This window comes from Gavia stellata, chromosome 18 (assembly GCF_030936135.1).
Source record: "Gavia stellata isolate bGavSte3 chromosome 18, bGavSte3.hap2, whole genome shotgun sequence".
Taxonomy (NCBI): domain Eukaryota; kingdom Metazoa; phylum Chordata; class Aves; order Gaviiformes; family Gaviidae; genus Gavia; species Gavia stellata.
The window spans coordinates 1,436,151-1,457,673 of NC_082611.1; the positions used below are offsets into that span (position 1 = coordinate 1,436,151).

The window sequence follows — 21,523 nt, forward strand, 5'->3', positions numbered from 1 at the left end:
AGAAGCTGCAGGCCATTAAACGCAGCAGGCTAGCTGCCCCTGCTTCCCAAGAGCTCATCGACAAGTCGACTTCCCAATGGAGACAGAAGGCAACTGCCGTGGGAAACCACCCAGTGGCAAACCCTGCAGCCCCTGGTTACAGCTGCTGTGCTCAAGAAGGGACTTTGATGGTGGAAAAACGGGACATACCCTCTGGTCTCCTGCATCTGCAGAGAGAAAGGGTCAACACTAACGCAGACACAGCTCACACATGCCTCTTAACAGAAAAGGGGTACAGATAAGCCCAAACATCTAAAAGGTGCAGGCATAAGCATACCATTGATGTTGTTATCTAGGAAGCAAAGGTTATGAGCTCCTTTCATAATTGCACAGTCCATCCCTTCCCTTTGGGGGCAGAGAGTTTATGTGAACACTTCGCAAAGACTGAGCAGAGCATTAACCAAATATTGTATTTCTGTGCCTTGTCATTTAAGAAATCAGCTTCACACCAACATAACAGCAGGTGGCCTGTAGCTACCAGTGACTAAAATCAGTGACTGAGAGAGAGGAGGGCAGTGAAGGGAAGGCCATCTCCTTTTACTATTTCTGTTCCTCTGAAATTATGACTGTCACTTCTAAGAAGTGTTTACTTTTTCTGGTATCTCAATAATCTCCTTCCCTACATCTCCAGTCCAAGCCCATGTCAACTATTTCCAAAGCCAGGTATTCTTACAGTACAGAAAGTCACATACAGTACGAAAATGGTTGCTTATGCTTGCAACTGCTTTAAAAAAAATACTCTTGGTGAGGCATTTGGTGGGAGAGGAAAAATGTAGTCACTAAATCAGATATAAATAGGCAATTTCTAATGAGTAAGACACTAGTCAAATTATAAATACTAAACATTTATTATTTTTCTCATAGGAAGGTTGCAAGATTCAATTTCAAACAATGGGGCAAGGTCTTTTCTTGTTGTTGGGATTTTGTTTGCTTCTTTTAAGGGGAAAGAAAGAAGAATGAGAAACTGGTGTAAAGATACTACCAGAAGCAGTGCAAATTTAAATTTCTTTCTTACCTTTACCATCTCAGTGCTCATCTGCCAAGCTAAGCCCTTCCCAGTTAAGTAAAGTCTGCTTTAACATCATCCAGTTTCTTGTACATCACTGAACAAGAACACGGCCCTCGTTCTTCTTTTACCCTTCCCCTACAAACACATACCTGGTACAGTGACAGCCTTGTAGCAACAGTAAAAGCCGGGAGAAAGCTAACATTTAACCCGAACAGAATGCAAATTAACAAAATTTAACCTTCATGATCAGCCGTGCACAATGCAGAGATATCCAATAATGCAGCTCACCAGCATTGTTTTTCCAGCTTCCTGTCACAAATACATTTTACACATCCACAAAAAGACAGAGAAGGAAAATCATATACTCCAAGAACACTTTACTTTCAGTTTTAAACTAAGGAAGGCAAGCTTTTGAACAGGAATTACTGACATCTTATGAAAGTCCGTCATTATATACCTGGGAACGGGAGGCAAGTCTTGCCTCATAACAATTGCTCACAATGGGCAAAAAAAGATTCAGTAAAACTACCAAAAGCCAACAGGACAGTCGACACCAGCAGCACCCGTCGCTTTCTGTACTGGCGCCGCTTACACAGATGCACAGACTGAAGTTGGCACATGCAAAGTCCCATCACTTCTGTGATCTTGTCTCAAGCAGAAGGCAGTCGCTGTGGCTTCTGGGCCCGTGGCTTCCCTCCAGCAAATACATTAGAACGTGATGTTTGCAAGACCTAGTTGAAAAGAAAGGGGGATGGGGGGGAGAAACAAGTGTTTATTCTTATACTACCTGTACTTCACTACTATTAGGACAGTTAGACACAGGAAGAAGGCTGCTTTGAGGATTTTTTTTTTTAAAAACTTAATTGTAAAGCATTTGGTAGGAGGAAAGAAAAAATTAGGAAACAGGTTGATCTGTACTTTTTTAGTCCTTTTTTGATTGTGATGCAGCAATTAATTTGAATAAGCCAATCTGAAGGAGTACTAAAGTTATTCACGGCAGAAGGAACAACACAGAGGCTGCTGATGAACTAAGGGTCTGCCCACGAAATTAAAAAGAGAAAGCTAGGGAAAGTACCATTAATGAAGGCAGTAAATTCACACTGGATAAAGAAAAACTGCTTTAGATTAAGGCATATCCATGCATTAGACATTTGATTATCTCCTTTGAGATTTGTCTTTTTTGACTTTTAAGATATGCTGCATCATTTAACCTCAGTACCCAGAATAATGCTGGAGATCCCAGGAATACTGGCTACTATGAACAGGTGAACATTTTGGCCTTAGCTCCTCTAGAAAGAAGTTCTGTATTACAATCGTCAGTTTTTAGCCGTAAGAAATCAAATGGAAAATGTGCATTTCTGCAGCTCAAAACTGTCGAAGTTGTCGGACTCAGGTCAGCAGACACCACAAGCTCGCATCTCTGTTACAGCAGCAGCAACAGGGTATTAAAGATCTAGTTTTACCAGCTGTATCAGATGCTTTGCTGCTCAGTCTGGCTGCACAACTTCAGCAGAGATTCCATCTATTCACATTTGCTAAGGAACTTGAATATCGCTTTGTCAGAAGCAAGGGAAGGGCAGAGAAGGGAAGGAAAAAGGTATAAACTGGCAGGCAGAGAAGTTTTCTGGAAAGACTAAAGTCCCTGAAATTGCAGGCAGAAGTAGAGATAAACTGTGTCTGCAACAGAGTTCTCTTTCTAATTTGGACAAATAATAGCTGTAGACATCCATCCTTCACTCAAGCCATAATTCTTTTGATTTTATTATTTCTTAAGCAGCAGCAACATACATAATGCTACATAAAGCATAAATCAAGTCTCTCTGTTTCAAAGAAATTCCAGTCTAGGAGAGACAGAATTTTAAGAACAAAAGGAACATTTAAAAGAGTTAACTTCAGAGGGAGTTTTTTCCTCCAGGAGAAAGTAGCATGGAAAACTTAAGTCTCAGATGGATGTAAATGGGGACAGTGCAGAAGAAGACTGGGCTAAGTAATACAAATTTATTTTTATGTTGTCAGGACACTGTGATTTCATATACCGTGTGCCCATATGGCACTTTACGTGCATAGGATTTGTAAACCTTTCAATTAGCACTGATAGTATAAAGCAGGCAGCTATTTAAAGCAACCCATACGGCATCTTTCGGTGTAAAAATTCTAACTCCCCTGTACTGGACAGGCTTCCTGTTGAGCAATTTGGATGCCTGTACAAACCCTCAAAAGGCTGCAGAGAAAACAGTCACGAGGCACCACCTGGGAGGTGTTCGCAGCCCCAACAATGACAGAGAAGCAGACCCCGTTCCTGCTACAGGATACTTCTATCATACATCTGGTGTATATAGTCCTAGTCTTTCCGCGTAAGATTTCAGTGCGAAGGGTCACCTCCTAGATGTTGGAGAACATTACCCAGATTACTGCTGTCCTTTGAAGCCCAGCAGATGCAGTAGTGCTGCATTAGTTGTTCAAATAGTTCCTTTTCATCTAGGAATTCAAGTCCTTCTATTCTGTAGGAATAAAAGAAAAATAGTGATTCAAACTGGAGTCTCAGTACAGTTTTTAATGTACTCTTCCTCACTCCATAGGAGTGAAAACTATGGCCTATAAGGCAGTTACCTTTCTAGTAAATTAATACATTATTTGTCCATAATGAAGATACCACCACTATTCCTAGCCTTTGTTGTCAATACATGAAACAAGTGACCCACAAGGTGTTTTCAACTTCTCATCCCTGGAATTTCACATTCCAGGACTAACCTGTGTAACTTCTCACAAATACCAGCATTTCTCTTCTAACTCCTTTTACTGCATGTAGCTGGTCTTGCTGGATTTACGTAGACACAATAGTACAGCCTAATGGAAGATTTATCTTTATCAAAGGATTACAGCGAACAGTTGAAGATAGTATTTTCTCCAGACAATCACAACAAGTCCGTATTATGTCTTGGAAGAGCGATGGGTACACCAGTGCAGTTTCTAACAACTCTCCCACATGAGCTCATGACGAAGCACAAACCAAATGGTACACAGAAGATCTGAGGATTTTTTTCCTAAAATGGTTCCTGCCTAGGAGTCTTAAAGTAAGATCTTTGAACGTCTTCCACCAAACAAACAGGAGAACTTCTCCCAAGCTGTGCTTGCTTTAAAAAGTTTAACCTGGCACATTCCTCTCTCTCACTCTAGATTACTTGAATATCAGAGTGTTTATTTTCCATGCTAAATATTTGGAAGGGCTGCTATGGAGGATCAAAAGAGGTTGAGGGGCAAAAGTTCCTAAATACACTCACAGACGTGCAAGCGCTGCAGAAGAATGCTTTTGTATAGATTTTTATAAATAGAAAGCATTATTTGCCTCATTAATACTGAAGGACGGAGTTTACGTAACCTATTTCTTGGCATTTGGAACAAGTGGAAGGAGCTGAACAGATCTAAGGTAGTCAAAAATGCTGCAAAAAAAGTACAAGCTATGTCTCTCCACAAGTGCCATATGGTACAATCACACAGTCATCGTTCCTATTTAAACAACCTATGATTTTCAGTCTCACCTGTTCAGTTCCATGGTTTGAGAAATCCCCATATGTGAATACTTATTTTGACCAAGGTAACTTGTTCGGCTAATTCAAACTATAGTTAATGAATGACTCATAGCAATTCACACTTCATATTATATACCTAAGAAGTTACTCATTAAAAACAGTTTCCCCCTTCTTAGCTTTTCTTTAATGCAAAAAAATTTAACAAAATCCATGCAGATTACAGCCTTTAGTTATACCCTCTATGTACTAAGCTCTGTCTACAGACCCAGCAGTCTAGCTCATAAAGACAATCTCAATGGAAGATGCATCAATCTGTTGAGAGATAGCCAGATCACGCTCTAGGGCACACCTCTCCTCTCTCTCTCTCTTTGCTTGCATAGTACCATAGGCTATAGCACTAAATTACTGCCCTGCCTTGGCTCATTACCTAAATATACTGCCAAGGAAGAAGGGAAGGAAGAACAGGACTGGCCATTTTCCACCCACCTGTAGTAAAAAAGCAAATGGATAAGTAATCTTACCTAGGCCTGCAAGATTGGAGCAAACACCTGGATGTCATCTCCCTTGGGGACATGAAAAGTGTCTGCCTGTTCTGAGTGTATTTTAGGATTCCACTCCACCCATCTAGTGTTGTGGAGGCTGGACGTTCACAAGAAACACCCCAGGTACTGTAAAAACTCAACACTGCATTTCGGTAGCATCTTTTACTGCAAATTTCTGTCACAAGATGCTTTATATCGCACCCAAATAAAACATCACCACCGCCAGTCTACTCCTGGCAGCAATAACCCTTCGAATCATTAATGTTGCTCCATGCATTATCCTTAAGGCTCTGCAGAGCTTCAGACTCAGGCATGTTCTGCCTACCTAGCTAGCATCTGCACGCAGCCTCCTCTCTGTTATACTAGGGGATCCCATACTACATATTGACGTGAACTACCTTGGAAACGGCATCTGAAGATGACTTTTGGCTGCAAGCAAGCTATCAGTAATACCTTCTGACATCAGCCTGCGGCAAAAAGCTGTACACTTTCATCATATCAATGGCACGTGCAGTTTCCCAGCCATTTAACAGCAATCGTTCCCTCTGTAAAATAAACAAACAGCACAGTTTTCAGAGGACTCGAGGAAAAATACCAGAGAACAGTTCTTCCCCCTAAGGATTTTGTAGGCCATCTGCTTGACCTGTTCTTTGAAGAGCTCTTCTACTCTTTTCTAAGCATCCGCTGCTAACCTCTGTGCAGAGAGGACAGTGGGCTAGATGGAGCTGTGCTCTGACCTACTGCAGTTTTTGTACAACTGTCGAAACTAAGTGATATCGAGCAACCGTGGCGTTTACAACAGTGAACCACTGTAACATGGATAGGAAAGGGTTTCATTAAGCAACAGCTGCCCCAACCCAAACCCACTTTGGTCACTGCTCTGAGCCTTACAGTGCACACACAGAGGCAGAACTTGCAGACAGGTTAATTAAGTTTAATACCAAACACACACAGAGCTCTGTGCCCCTTTACCTGAGAGTCCAAGGATCTGCAAACTTCCACTCCAGCCAGGTTACACTGTCGTCTCTGCAAGTTCTCAATCATGATCTGTCCAAACCGGTCCGTCATATTCACCTCAGGTAGAGAATGAGACAAAAGTGTTCCCCCTTCCGAAAAGAATGTAATCGCAGTGAAAAGCAGTAACTTGGTTAAACTCTTGAATTGTCTATGTCATAAAACGTACAGGAAAACATTAAAGTAAGTTTCACATATTCTTACACCAGGTCTCCTTCCCCACCGCCACAACCTCCTCAGCTACCTCACATGTTGAGTGCCAGTTTAATGGTGACAATGCTACCGCCTTTGCAGACACAAGGACTCTGCGCTGGGCACTGAAAACTGACTCTGCTTAATTGTCAGCAACTTGGTTCAGCTCTCTAGCAGTGATTTACAGCTTGGAAGATCCTGTTACTAATTGCTGGAGCCACCTAGTTCCCCTGAGGCAGCATTTTACTTCCATACAGAGAAGGTAAGTTCATGCTGATGTGATTTTTGCTCCACTTTGTCAAAGAACACAGAGAGGCAATTATGTCATGATATACACTCATATCAACATTCAGCATCCTTTCTTTTTCCTCTGTCTTATCTAAACCAATATGCTATGGTTTTTCCACATATGGATTAAGCCTCAGTTCTTTTGGTTCAATATAGTCCAGCAATTGTCTTTCAGAACAGCTACATATTCTTCACAATGAGCTAACAGATCTACAAAATAAAACACACTACTAAAGATATTCAGCAGAAACTGCTGTCTATACAAAAGGATATGGACCACTCATTTTACAAGCAGAACTCCCACTTTTGACAGCAATTTTATGACAATAATGCAGGTCTAAAAATGCCATTTTTGTTTTACCTGCTCATAATTTATAAACATCGCCACTGGAAAAGTGCTTGCTGCCCACTTTAAAAGATTTGCAGATTGCTGCGGTGTCATGTAAACCAGTACACACTCCGCTACCAGAAGCGTTGGCAAACTTTAAAACAAAAAAGAACAAGAGAACTATTTCTAGCAAAAGAACAAGAAAAATCTATAAAGAATCATTAGCAAGCAAGTAATTTCATGTCCCCAAAAACTCTTAAAAGAGCTACCCTTTTTATGAACTAGACATTTAAGACTGAATGAAATCACTTCATCAAGTTGACTAGAACTGGGTTTTCTGGCAGTCGACAGGGGACTCCCATGGTTACAAAACAGAGATACTGGGAAACAATCTCCCCTAAGTCAGCCATGCCATGAACACATGAAGAAAAACGTGTATTCTGTAAGTCTTCTCTGAACTGTGATAGCATGAACTGAAGTGCATACTGAAATTCATTTTGCAGAAGAACTGTACCCTATATATACAATCCGCACTCTTTTAGAGATCAGTAAAATTAGGAATAAAATACAAATTGAAAAAAAATGTTTTCTCTTTAAACGAAGTTTAAAGAAATTTTAATTAGACAAATTTGTTCAATATCTGTAAAACAAGCTTCACATATTATTATCCAACAAAATGCAATCTATAGTTTGCATGTTGCCTCTTCCCCCTCCATCCACAAAAAACCAAAAATAGACACCTACACGAGTAATTTTCCTTAGAATTATGGATTTTTCTTTTAATTGCTAGAATGAACAGGAAAAAGAAAAGTCACTAGAAGCAGGAGAAATTCCGCAAGGAGCAGCAACGTAGGCAAGCAAGGCAAGATTTCAGAAGATGGGAGTGTAAAGATTTAAATGGCAATTTGATGCATTCTGCTTACCCATATGCTCTCTCCCACCCAGCCAGATAGCCGCTATTTATATATCTTGTATTTGAAAGGTATGTCCATCATCCACTCTGAAAACTTAAATCCTGTCCCCTCCAAAAGCCTAACGGTTGGACAATAAAATCCCAGATATTAGCTTCCAGAGCTAAGCTCTCAAAGGACTCCATGGCAATCACTTTACCAAAAGGTCTAGGGAACAATAGGGATTTTAAGTGGAGGCAATAGAAAATAATTACAAGGATAAAACTCTGAAATAATTTAAGATCGACAGAATTATCCTTCATTTTACCAGCTAAGCTCCTAGAAATCTTGACTCATACAGCCATTACAATAGGGGTGGAAGATGTTCACTGATCTAGGTACTGCACATCCGTCAGCATTAAAAGTAAATGCAACTGAACCAACTCTTAAAAAAAGCAATTTATGACATTTTGATACATCTCTAGTTTAGAGATTCCCCTTGAATAACTTATGATTCTATTAACTAAATTTCAACCAAATTCAAGCAAGGGGTAACTCTCTCAGAAATCTCTAAAACAGTTAAATTCATGAAGTAGAGAAAGAAAACTCCTATGAGCTCTAAGGCAGAAAATGGCTGCTGCGGGAACTCATCCCCTCCAGGGCAGGGGATGGGGGGGAAAGCGAGAAGGAATTACAGCTGCCTGCCCTGCAAGACAAGCTTTAACTTGTGCGAAAGGATCATATACCCCAAAGAGAACCAACCACCAGAAACACGTTCACAGAAAGCCAGACTTCATTCCCCCCAGTGCTTTAAGAACAAGCAGCAAATAGTTCTGTAACATTCGATCTTCTCAGTAAGGACGAAAACGCAGTTTGCAGAGTAGACTACGCAAGGAACAACCTTACTTCAGACTTGGAACTGCCGAGTAGTCACGGCAATGCCAGCCTGCTCGGCTCAGTGAGGCTGCATGAGGTGTCTGAAAAATTCCTTCTGCTCAACGGGCTCAGGAAAAGGTAACCATGGAAATAGCATAATGAGCGCTGGATGCAGATGCTGTATGCCCAAGCCTGACTTTACTCGCACCAGTACGCTTCCACAAGCCCTCATCAAAAAAATAATTTAAAAAAAAAAAATCTTACTGTATATCCAGGTTATGTTTCTTTAGCTTTTCCTCCAGATCTGATGAGAAACGGAGATCTGCTCCTACTATGGAATATCGACTGGAGTCTAGGCTGTGAGAATCTGCAAGTTGAAAATTTTGAGAGACTAATGGTTACAAATAAAGAGGGATGCTGAAATTATAAATTAAAAAAAATACACAAGAACATAGGAATTTAAAGTTAAAGTTTGATCTGTTATACCTAACAATTAACAGCAAACTCTTCTTTTTAAAACATTAATTCCCCTTATACCTGATTGTTGTGGCTTACAGATGGTGACATATTAGCATCAGACTCTGCAACAAGCCTAATCTTTCACTCTGCAGCCACTATAATGCAGATAGGTTATCCCATCCGTTACCATGGTTTCAAGGAATGCAGAGAGAAGAAAAATGTGAAGATTAAAGGCAGGGGTTTTTGTTTTGTTTGTAGTGTCTGTTTAGATGACCCTACGTACGTACATAAGGAGCTACATAAAAAAAAAGTACATCAATTTCTGAAAAACTAAGTTAAGGTTCCAAATATTAACAACAGATACAGCTACATAAATTAACAATACATATACCTATAAAATATACATGGGTGTCAGACACAGATTTGGGGGCCAAAAAAAGTTACCATTTAGCCTTTTCATATGATCTAGCAATGGTATTTAAGTGTAGAGTCAAGTTAGAAAAGGTATTCTGAGAAACAAATATCCACCCTGGGATACAACAGGCAGCAAGCTCCTGTAAACACTTTCTAACATGAAGGAGGAACTAATACTAAAGTCAAAAGACACTTTGCCATACTAGCAGAACCGTGAGGAAGCCAGCAGCAACATGAGTATCTTGCTATCAATAATTCTGACAACCAGTTGCAATCAATTCAACTAGATGAGCCCAGTCCCCACAGAAAGCATTTTACAAGTATAGTATACCAAACCCACTTAGACGTAAAGTTCTGCAGGAATACGTCAGATTGCTCTTTCATGCTTTAGCTTTACTAGAGTGAAGTCATAAGGATAGAATAGCACATAATTTTCCCCTCTTACCGTATGAGTGTGGCAGAGCAAGCAGTAAAATAAATACGCTAAACAGTGAAAAAACCCAGAGTGAGAGTTTGAATTGGTCTTGTAATGGCCAGTCAATATCCATCTGCAGCAGCAAGCTCTGGCACAGCTCCATTTGGGATCCTGCTGCAGACAGCCACAGCTCCTGAATGGTAATACAGGAGCAGGTGTCAAGAGCTAGGTGAGGAGAGAAAGAGAAGCCAAGTGGCTGAAGAGACAGGATGAAACGGCTTTTCCATTTCAGGAGAGGTGGGGGAAAAAAAGCCAATTTATTAAATTAAGCAGTGCTTCAAACATTCTGGAAGATGCACCTCCGTTTAGTTTTCAAGTGACCAACTGGAAATGGCACTAGCAAGTGACAATAGCTGTCTCTCCAGAAAGATTTCTTAAAATGTACAGAAACCAGAACAATTCATGCAGAGAGTTACAGAGGAAAAAAAGAAAAAAGAAAAGAAAAGAAAAGTTGTGTGGCAAATGATTCAACATTTTGAGTCAAGGCTTTTTTCCATGTGCATGTTCTGTAATAGCTTTACTACTTCCCACACTCTTCTATTTAAGTTATTATATCAAGGCCATGATAATGGCATCAAAAAAAGCCACATAAAAAACCCCACCACACACAGGAAAGTACTTATATAGTGATTGGTTTGCTGTCCAGAGATACAGCACAGTAAGCGTCAGTCACCACAATTAGTATGAAATTAATGCAATCTTCTTGTCCAGCTTCATTGACTTGGACGTACTGGTGTGTTAATTATAACCAGAAATAAACTACAAAAATTTTTAGCGATCTGGCATTGGAAGTAGTCCAAACACTTCACCAGAGGTGAGAATAACTGCTCACACCATGTTGATTCAAGCCTTTCTATCACTGAAGAGCAGGAAAGAGCAAAACCTCTCAAACCTTATGTTAGAAAACTGTCCTTCACAATGGCTCCAATTTCAGCAATCAAAATTACTAACACTGTTTTTAATAAGCTTGTATACCCGTGAACAAACCCCACAATTTCTGTTATGCCTTGACATGGTGGGAGATGGGACGGCCAAAGGAAGCAACCTGGGCAATCCTCAGTGCAGCCCAGCACCGTTGGTTTTGGAGATGTGGGTTGTGGATAAGTGAAAATAAACAGCCGTATAGCCATAGCCTGGTTGTTCCAAGTTGACTACTGGAAAAAAACCCCACGCTGAACTAGAACAGGTTTCTTTAAGGGTGATTTGGCTCAGTGGAAATATTCTTTAAACCTTAAAGCCAAGTATACTTAATGCCTTAATACAGGACAGCAGAAACTTTTAAAAGGCCAAGAAAGCTGATGAGGAATGGATTGTCTTCCGCTCTTCAAAAGCCTTTTACTCCAAATGCAATCACTTCACTTCCATTTCCAGTATCCGAGCTGCCTGCTTCTCCTTTGGTCCATTCAAACAGAATGTACTTGTTCCTCCACACATTTTCCTGCCAACTTCCCTCGACTCTCCATTGATGGCTGTTGGCAAACACAACCAACAGATAGTACTGAGGCAGAGCTGCACACACATTATACACAAGCTGATACAATTGCTAAAAATTGTACATTTAAAACACATCTGAAAGCACCTCATTAAATATCTCCATAATTCACATATTTCAACATTTATGAGCAATACTTTTATCTTGAAGGAAGTCTTAGGGAAAAATATGAAATTTACACTAGTCAATTTTAAAATGCAAAAAGAGAGGCAAAAGAAAAAAAAAGTAAGAGGAAAGAGTTTAAGCTAAGCCTCTTCCAAACTTCCTTGTAAGATTTTCTGCTAGCTTACACCTTTGGCCTATACATGGTATTAAAAAAAATCCTTTTATATACGAAGTCAAAGGGATGAAGAAATCATACTTAACTAGGCAAACAACTTCAAAATTTTAAAATCAGACTGACAACTACTCCATCACCTCACACTTAGATGGCAGACACTCACTTTTTGCAAGGCAACGGCAGCTGATGATAGCTGGAATTGCCATTGTTCCCAGCCTGGAGGCTGAAAGTTGAAGTACAGCCATGAACACCCCAGAAAATAATGTGCTGCTAGTTCATGGTCTGGCATCAATTTCTACTTTATTGCAGAGTTTGATGCTCTAAGTATGAAAATTTGCAAATATGCTGCCACTCTGACGGAACAGCGTTGGTGCAAATGTATTTTACAACACCTGCCTATGTACAGAGCAGCTGAAAAAGAAAAAGCAAGTTTCAGCTTAGTAGCACAGTCATGCGGTCTCCATTGATTTCTTCTTATGAACAAGAGGTTTCTCTTAACTGCATCAATTTTTTTGGTGTTTAAAAAAACCCTACTTTTCTTTCTCACTGTAATCTCACTCTTCCGAAGGTGTCTGCCACAGTGACCTCCCCACAGATGAGAGCCCTGCATGCTCCATCAGATCTCTGCCGCTGCCAGGAGTGCTGCTGCCATCCCTCCTGGCCAGGCTGGAGAGCACCACACATGCCACACTAACACACAAGTCAGTGGCAGTTTTCAAATAAATAGGGACACCTTGTTGTGACTCAGCCCAGCTGTCCTAATGCTGGCAAAGCCAGCAACATTTGGTGGCTTAATCCGTTGAAAATCCCATATTCCGAGCACTAATTCCCATCCAGAGGCCAGTATTTCATGCGGTTTTTCAGCAAAGTTGCTTGGTCTTTTCTAGAGCATGGAGCTACCTTACGGTTTGCTTTGTGATGCTCACACTCAGCATATTCAGTCAGGTACACAATTTCTGTCTTACACTTGTCTGAAATGAAGGTTTGAGAAATACCAGATTCAGATTTCCTTTGAGAAATACACAGGAGGGGAGAGGGAAGGAGAGAAAGAAAACGACCCCCATCACTCCAGCCCACCCCATCTACCCAACGCAAACTCTCTCAGCCTAAGCGCACGCTTCTGTTATCCAAGCATAATGCAACCGAGAACGTTTTGCTCTGATCATACCACTTGCATGTACGTTTCCCATGACTGTGCCAAAGCACAACAATGTAACAATACAAGTCGTTCGAATTTAGACATCATTACAGTAACTGAACGGTAGCAGGAGTTGTTTATAGTTGCCTTTTGACCTCACTGAAATAAAACTCAAAGAAACATGCTACCAGCAAGTAAATGCCCTGTTTTATGGTGGCCCTCAGGCACTCACCCACCACCTTAATCCGTCTGCTGAAGCAGCATTACAGAATCATGGGCGCACGAAGCGCAGTGTTTCCTCTGCTACAAGATTCAGTTTTCTTTTCTTACTCTCTTCTCAGATTAGTGAAACAATTTCCTGGAGATTTTCCAAGAGACAGCATGCAGGATACTATTGACTCAAACTGATTTCATTAGGATTTTTATCCTAAGGTATCTTTGGCAGCTTTACAAACAACCAGTCTATACAACCTGTTCTGCAGGCTCACAGGCATGATATAGTATTGGTCTCACTCAGGCTGTTTGTTAACTGCATCAGAACAGGGTACATGTCAAAACACAAAGAAATCTAGTTTGTCTTGCAAGCGCAGGATCATCCCCAACACAAGGCATGCAAGTCACCAAGACAGCAACACGCCTGACGTCTGTGCTGGGTCACAAGCAAGTTTGGAAATGTAGGGAAAAGGAAGTTAAAACAACCAGCTCCCAAAGCTGGACTGGACAGGGCCAGAAATTGTATGAGTGGCATGGAAAGGTAATAGTTCATTGAAGTGTAATTTGCACTTGCGAGGTAGCAAAGGTGGAGCACTAACTTCCCAAGACTAGCAACCGCATCATAAATCAGATAGTGCCACTGAACTTTGAAAACAATTTAACCTGATATTGCCACAGCAATGTCAAATTACTGCACAAACTCACTGCTTTCCCCTGGAGAGCTAACATTCCCTAGGAAACGACAAAGCTGTTCATTGACAAGTGTCATCTTGCTGCATTCAAGGGCAGAGGCCACAAATATCTATACTTGAATTGCAAGCCATGCTGTCATTGCTTTGTCTAAAGGGCAAGGAGAAAGCAGATGTTGCCCTGAAGCCGATAAAGTTGTCTATTAGCAGTAGCTTCATGATATGAAAACATTTACTGTGAGAAGAAAAGCAGTAAGAGAACAAGAGTCACGTCAATCGATATTATAACAACTCAAAAATCAAATTCCAAAGCATCTAAACAAATTATTCCTGGTATACATGAGACAACAGCATGGAACTGATTTGGGGGGGGAACACGACGGGACAACCTCCCTCCCCAAGATTCTAAAATCCTGGTCCATATCCCCACCCCAAACCCCACAAAAACGAGTAACATTTCCCTACCTGGAAAAGCTGCTTCATGCTGCCCCACTACAATCCCTATGACAGGCGGTATTTCCAAAACACTGCCATTAGTCTAACAGCTGTATCAGGTCAGACCAAAGGTCCCCCTAGTATGGTATCCTGCCTCTCACAGATGCCAACAGCAGCTACCTAGGGAAAAGACAAAGAGAGGGCAAATTCGTACTACTAATACTGGCATCTATGTTGTTTTCAATCTTTTTTCTAAGCACCCTTAAATTTTATTTGGATTTCTGGACCATTACCGAGCCAAGGTTTTCATATATCTATTTATTATAATACCCAGATCTTGTACGCAGGCAGCAGTAATCAGCCAGCAGCCTATCATTTACATGTGAGGCACAAACTACTTTTTTCACCCACATGCATCACTTCATATTAATCCGCATTGAATTTATCATCAAGTCACTAATTTCACAAGATTCTTCTAGAGTTCTTTACCACTCTGAAGAGTTTGGACTTGCCAGCAAGCTGCCATTTACTAGTCACTCTATTTTCCCAATCATTTTTTAGTGTTGAACAACAACATATCCCTGAGCACAGATGTCCATCTCCCTCCATAATGAAAATTAACAACATATGCCTACCTTCCATCCCCAACTCTTTATCCATATGAGAACCATTCCTTCCCCCCACAACAACCATGCAATTTATTTGGCAAACTTTGGTAAGGGACACTGTCAAAACACATTTTTTGAATTCAAGCACTCTATTAATTGGATGTCCTTTTCCAATATATCTGTTGACTCCTACAGAGAACTCCAATAGGTTTGTGAGGCATAACTTACCTTTACAAAAGCCATGCTGACTCTTTCTCAACATATTATATTATTCCTGTGTTCCACTAAGTCTGTCTGTTAAGAGTTTCTACTAATTTGTCCAGTAGAGACATCAGTCCTACTGGCTTGTAGTTCCCTGGATTTCTCCTGGAGCCCATTTGAGTCACAGCTGCCACCTTCCAGTTCTCAGGTACTAAGACAGTTTTAAAATGAGAGGGTATATACCAGTTAGTAGCTGAGAGAATTCATGGTCAAGTTCCTTCAGATTGGTAAGAAATCTCTATTCATCTGACTGACCGATTTGCCTACTTAGTCCACAGCCTCTTCTGGTGGCACTTCCACATGAAGCAATGCCATTAATGTGTCCTTAAATGTGAGTTCCCACATGGATTTCACTCAAACCGACCTGTGGTTATCGAGTGCCAGTTCAAACTGGGATCCCACAACAGACTTCTACCATCTCCAAATATCTGGACATTATGCTACATTCTGTGATTCTGTGATCCCAAAGATCTCAGTGTACTAGAACCTACATCAGCCGGGTTACAGTAAAATGGCTACTCTAAAGTATTTAAAACCCAGCACTGAGAAAGAACAAGAGAAACAGATTTAGGGAAATAAGCCACGCCAATACATTCAAACAGTGATATATTAATTGCTGTTGACTGCTGTGACTTGCTAATTAGTAGCTTTTGATTACAATACACCTCTGCAACTTTGCAGTTGTTCTGCTGTACTAGACATATATACAGCTGTTCGGTAACACAAACACTATCATACCCTTCTGATCGACCTTGTATTAATGGCTTTTTAACAGTGCTTATGCAGCGTATCTCATTGTATATAAGATATATAAGAAGGTCTCCTAGCTGAAACACAGTGGTATTTAGCAGCCCTTTTTCTGTGATGGGGCACTGGGCTTTCGTCTTTTGAGACCTGAATATACAATGGAGAATTCTGCCATTCAAATGACATCTGAAAGGCTGGCAAGTTCAGGCCTTCTAATATGCAGCAACAAAAAGTGCATAATATACATAAATATGCACAGCCAAGTCAATGTGTGGCAGTACTCTGATCCAAGTTAAAGCACTAAAAGAGCCACGGGGTGAAGCACCTACACCTTGCCACTGGCAGCACGAACACACCACCTCACTCTGTACTCCTCCTCACTCTTCGGAGGGCCCTTTCAAGCCCTCCAGATCCTTAGCTAGAATGGTGCTTATTAAAAGCACCTGTAGATGTAATCACATCAGGGAACACAAAACACTACTAGCTCTGTTTTAGGGTCACATCTGCTAACACAAATTAGCTGGTATTGTAGGTGCAGGTAATTAGCTGCTTTGGACCCTTTAGGAGGAGCAGTACTGTAGTGCAGTATCCGGTACTTGGACATTGAAAATATCACTCAATGGAACCCAGGGTTTTTTTCACAAGCACACAGGTTTTTGAATTACAATCCTGAAACAAACAATGAGGCTATAAGCCAGACAGTACCACCACATGACAAGACCTGAATCCAATATCCTCTTAATACTAAAAGGTAACAAATGGCACTGGCTCCTGAGAATGGACTTTGCAGGCTGCATTTCTCCTGAAGACTTCGCTAAATGTAAAGACTTGTGCTCTTAATGAGACAGAAAGAGGATAGAGGAAAACACTCAATAGATATTTTAATCCAGTATACATGACTATCGGTAGCATTCTTCCTTTTCTGTGACAGAAAGAAAACATAACTTAAGCTACATACGAGAGAAAAAGAAAAAAAACCAACAACTTTCTGGAAGAATAAAACCACTTCAAGAGAAGATGTTTCTAACATGACACAGAACAAATGGGCAGGAGTCTGTAAGAGAAGAAAAAAGCTTCTTTTCCCTCCCAATTCTCTGTCCAAACAGCATTTCAAACATTAAAAGCCTGCCCACATAGCAGAACAAAATGATCAGAAAAGTTTTAAAAGTGCTGCAGTACATTGCTGACTTACTTTTAAGATGACTCACCTATTAGAAGAGAGTCCCCTGAATGGGATTCCATAATTGGTTTTGACAGGGGAGGTTTTGATCTGTGGGAAGAAGGAAGAAGCATCTCTCAGCAGCTAAGCTTGTTTAACAGTGCACTTAAAATTTTTATTTTTTTTAAACATATATGTATGTGTGTGTTAAAAACAGAGAAGAGAATACCTCTGCCCTCTACTGGAAATAAAAACGTTTGCAAGTTAGACAGTAATAAGTTGCAGTTGAGTTTTATACCAAATGACTCTTAAGTTTTGAGGTAACCTTTCAAGAGAAATCCAGACACTCTCTTCAAGTACCCTCCCTAAGCCCTAATGTATTCATTCAAACAGAATACTCACGTATAATACCAGCTATCCTACCTCTCTAACCAAACATGCAAGTCTGGGAATTTACTACTGTCTTCAATAGTAAGCGAAGATTTAATCGCCTCTAATCATTGTGAGGCTTCCCCTGCCCATTATATTTCACATAATTAAGAATAAAGTCTGCTTGCCTCCCTAAAGCTTCCACACATCAACTTCTCTGATTTGGAATACTGGCTGCACAGTCACATGTACGATTTGGCTGCATAAGGAAACCTTTATTCTAAATCCTAGAGCATGAAGAGTTTCTCAGAAGAGAGATGAAGTAATTGTAGCTTGCAATTCCTGACATTTTGCTGAATTACATTCAGTTTCACATAGCTAAACATAAGTGTTATACTTACTTGATATTATGTATTTTTCTTGCAACTATCATTGGAAAATCCACTTCAAAATATTTTCTAGGAAGAAGATTTTCATCCTGAGAATTGAGTAAGACTCTAGAATTAGGGACATTCAAGTTTCACATGCACATTACAAGAAGATATAACCTTAAGTCCTAAACACTTTTAGTTTACACAGGCATTTGTAACCACAGTATAACATAATATCCCACAGCTTAAAAAAAAACCAAACCAAAACAACAAAAACAGTTGAGAGACATTAGAGTGTCCCCTAGGCATGAAGGGAATCATTTAACATTTTATGTAATGCAGCAATCCTAGACACTAGATCACTGAAACATATATTCCAACAATATATTATCAGGATCTAGAAGAGCACAGCAACAGGAAACTACTACGACATTTACCATGCATCTTCAGTATATTCTTCTAAGAAAGGAAATCAGGAACATTTTGCACAGGTTTACACAAAAAGTGACCACATTCCACAGTTTGTCCTCAAACCAACAGCCAGACTACAAGCACATCGGTATTCCTCTACCATGGAAAAGGGGAAAACCTCTTCATTTCATGTTGTCACTATTCGACACCCTGATAGATAAGCTGTACCAAGTTTCTCCCTATGCAGCTATCCTTTTGTGATGGATATGTACTGCTAGTTCTAGCTTGTCAACCTCATGAATTTCTGAACAGTAGATTAAATCAGTAGTCAGAACACTGAAGCGCTTGGTTAACTGGGTCCCATCTTCTGTATGTTAATTATACCACACCTGCTCTTTACAAGGAGAAAGAATTGGAATTACAGGCCCCACTTTAGCTTTTAAAATCAATGCTACAGGAAAGTTAATAAAACTGTGTATTGACATAGTTTTCCTAGTAATGCAGGTAAGAAAAAAGCTTCACATCTCAGAAAAAATTCATTATTTTTCCCTTCCACTGACCGAAATATAATGAATTGTGACCCAGCAAAATGCGACTGGCCTCTTTGGGCTTTCTGACAGGAACCAAATTTACAAATGTAAATGCTAATGAGAAGACAAGATGACTTAGAGGTGTGTTCACTCAGGATGATACTATCATATAATGGCTGAATAATCTGAATTTTTCTGAATTACATACATACATACAGACATATTTACATATATAAACTCACATTTACGTAAATAATTCAGAAACATGTAAATAGAGCCTGTAAAATCCTTTGATACCTTATTCCTGTTTTAATATATGATAAAAAAGTGAAATCTTAAGGCTTAAAGAAGACAGCAGAATGTGGACTTCCAGCTCTGTTCCTGAAAGTCCACTAGAGGTCAGCTTCGTGTCACACTTTTTGGTAAAAGCCAGTGAAAGCAGCAGTCCCCCTGCGTGCTGAGGTTTAAAGGCACCTAAACTAATTCTAAGCACGCTGAGAACTGAGGCAGACCAGCCAGGGCAGTCAGCCTCGCTGCACACCTCCGCGCTGTACCGCAGAACGCAGCACCCTCACAGAAGAGCGCTTCAAATGTCCACACAAATCTTTGGCTTCAGCCAAGTTCGTTACTCTCAGCTATCACTACCTTTAATCTCCAGAACAGGGTATCCATGCCAGCACCGAGATTAACAATTTGACAGTTGCATTCAGTCTTCTTTAGAAAAGCTTTAATCAGATAACTGACTCCATGAACACGAGCATAATAGCCTGTTAACAAAACAAAAAAGTTTGGTTTTAAATATTATTTTCATATACTACTTGATGTTTAATACTCATTAAGATTTTTAGATAGTCTATTTAATTTTTTTTTTTTTTTTTACACTAACAAAACCTGATGCACTGATAAAACAGGATCCCTCGGGTAAATAAAAGTTTTAGTCAAGTTTAACCTCAAACCGGGCAGAATAATTCTAGCTGGTGTGCACACTAGCTGGTGTGCACACTTTTGCAGAGACCAGAGCTGACATACCCTGGTGTCCTGGGTCAAATCAACATTTTCAATTGCTTCGTATAGATTACTGCACGCTGAGACACACAGAGACATTCCATTCAGAATAGAGAAAGCAAAGAATAAGAGGTTTGATTTAAAGAATAATATTTAAAAGATCAGATACAGTATGGAATTATTACTGTGAAGAAAACGTGTCTCATTCTTTTATGCATTTCCTACACTCTACAACACCCAGTCTATGGAGGTTCTGTTGGGTGCTCTTCAAGAGCAGCTAAGAACACGTTTGCGCTGCCTGCATTCAAGTTCACATGCCAACTTGCCTCTATTGATTTCAGGTGCTTTTCTCTCTTTGGCTTGTCTCACAAAATACTGGATGTAAGGGTCCTTCCAGTAGCCAACACTTACAGCAAACCTGTCCAGCGGAGGGAAAAAAAATAAGAGAATTATGAAATAAGGCCACGAAGATTTACTCTAAAAGACACACAGGCTGAAAAGGTCACTCTCTGACCTGGGTGTGTACATGCAGACAAGGTTTAAAAATGCTGCTGAATGCACAGAACTATTTCAATTAGGAAGTTATGGGAAGTCTAGTAAAAAATGTTGGCTCTTACCATATTAAAAAAGCATCTCATTAATGGCCTCTACACTATTTGATGAACTTCTGCAAGTGAAGACCCTAATCTCAAATATCTCCTCCTTGAGGACCCAGCAAACAGAGGAATTGTCTGTCTAAACTTCCTCAGACTGCACACACAGTGTGCCTTACTTCTACACATCATTATGCTATGAGCTGTTTGCACTTATTCCAGAGCTTCTACATATCACTTTAACGCAGACAACAATGCTATTCTACTCGAATAGAACTTACTAGTTTTACAACTGATTTGAAAAGGTAAACTCCCAAAAACAAACCCAACCACCCAACAATTTTCCGCTACACCAGTAACAAAGGCTAGAACAAAAAGCCAGCAATCACAGAAGTTAAATTCACACCCATGCACAACAGGGCAACAGAACTCATCACCCTCCCAGCACCCATCCTCCAGAAGAGATGAAGTGAAGAATTCTGAAAAATATCAAGGTGTTTCCTTCCTGAGATATCGAACGTCACTGGAATTTCAGTTCCCCGCTATTAGACAGCATAATTCTAGCTGTCCCTGTATGCTCTTTTATAAACAGACTCTGAGCCGAAAATCGGGCAGGCAGTTAGTAACAGGACCAGGAAAGTTTACAGCACAGCTTTAGCTGTCGGGCCAAGCGAGCAGCACCTCGAGTGCAAACACCCGCCCTTTCGCAGGGGCACTCCTGCCGTGGTTCCGAGTTTATTCTCCACGCCCGGCTCAGCTTGCTCCACTGCGGCGTGTGCGCTTCCCCGGCCAGCCGGGCCGCGCGGGCCCCGGGTTACGCTCTCGGCCTCAGCGCAGACAAAGGACACCGGCACCGCCGGGCACGGCGGCAGCGGGGAAAAGGAGGGGCTCTCCCCCCTCTCCTCCAACCCGCATTCCCGGGGGCCGGTCCGTGCTTCGCCGCCTCCCTGCCCGCCCTCGCCCCCACTAGCACCGCCCCAGGGCCGCGGGCCGGCGTGGGGGGACGCCGGAGGGGCCCGGCCCGGCCCACCCCACCCCTGACCCCCACCCTCAGGCGACGCTACCGTTTACAGACGGACGCGTCCTCACACGTGCCCCGCACGGCCTCATCCGCCTCGTCGAGGCCGGCGGCGGAGAGGGGGTCGCGGGCAGCGGCCGCCATGGAG

At 41.1% G+C, this 21,523-nt stretch overlaps 1 protein-coding gene across 1 annotated transcript; it reads right to left on the reverse strand.

Annotated features, from left to right (window-relative positions):
- Window positions 1–899: 899 nt before the first annotated feature.
- On the reverse strand, window positions 900–21,519 carry LCMT1 (leucine carboxyl methyltransferase 1). The gene is made up of 11 exons (XM_059826454.1): window positions 21,422–21,519; window positions 20,091–20,182; window positions 19,405–19,526; window positions 17,849–17,925; window positions 17,128–17,189; window positions 8,973–9,075; window positions 6,976–7,096; window positions 6,093–6,194; window positions 5,574–5,665; window positions 3,452–3,549; window positions 900–1,779 (listed from the first exon to the last, which is right to left on the reverse strand). Exons 1-11 carry the CDS (start codon window positions 21,517–21,519, stop codon window positions 1,757–1,759), a joined length of 990 nt encoding a protein of 329 aa, XP_059682437.1. The 3' UTR covers window positions 900–1,756.
- Window positions 21,520–21,523: the final 4 nt, after the last annotated feature.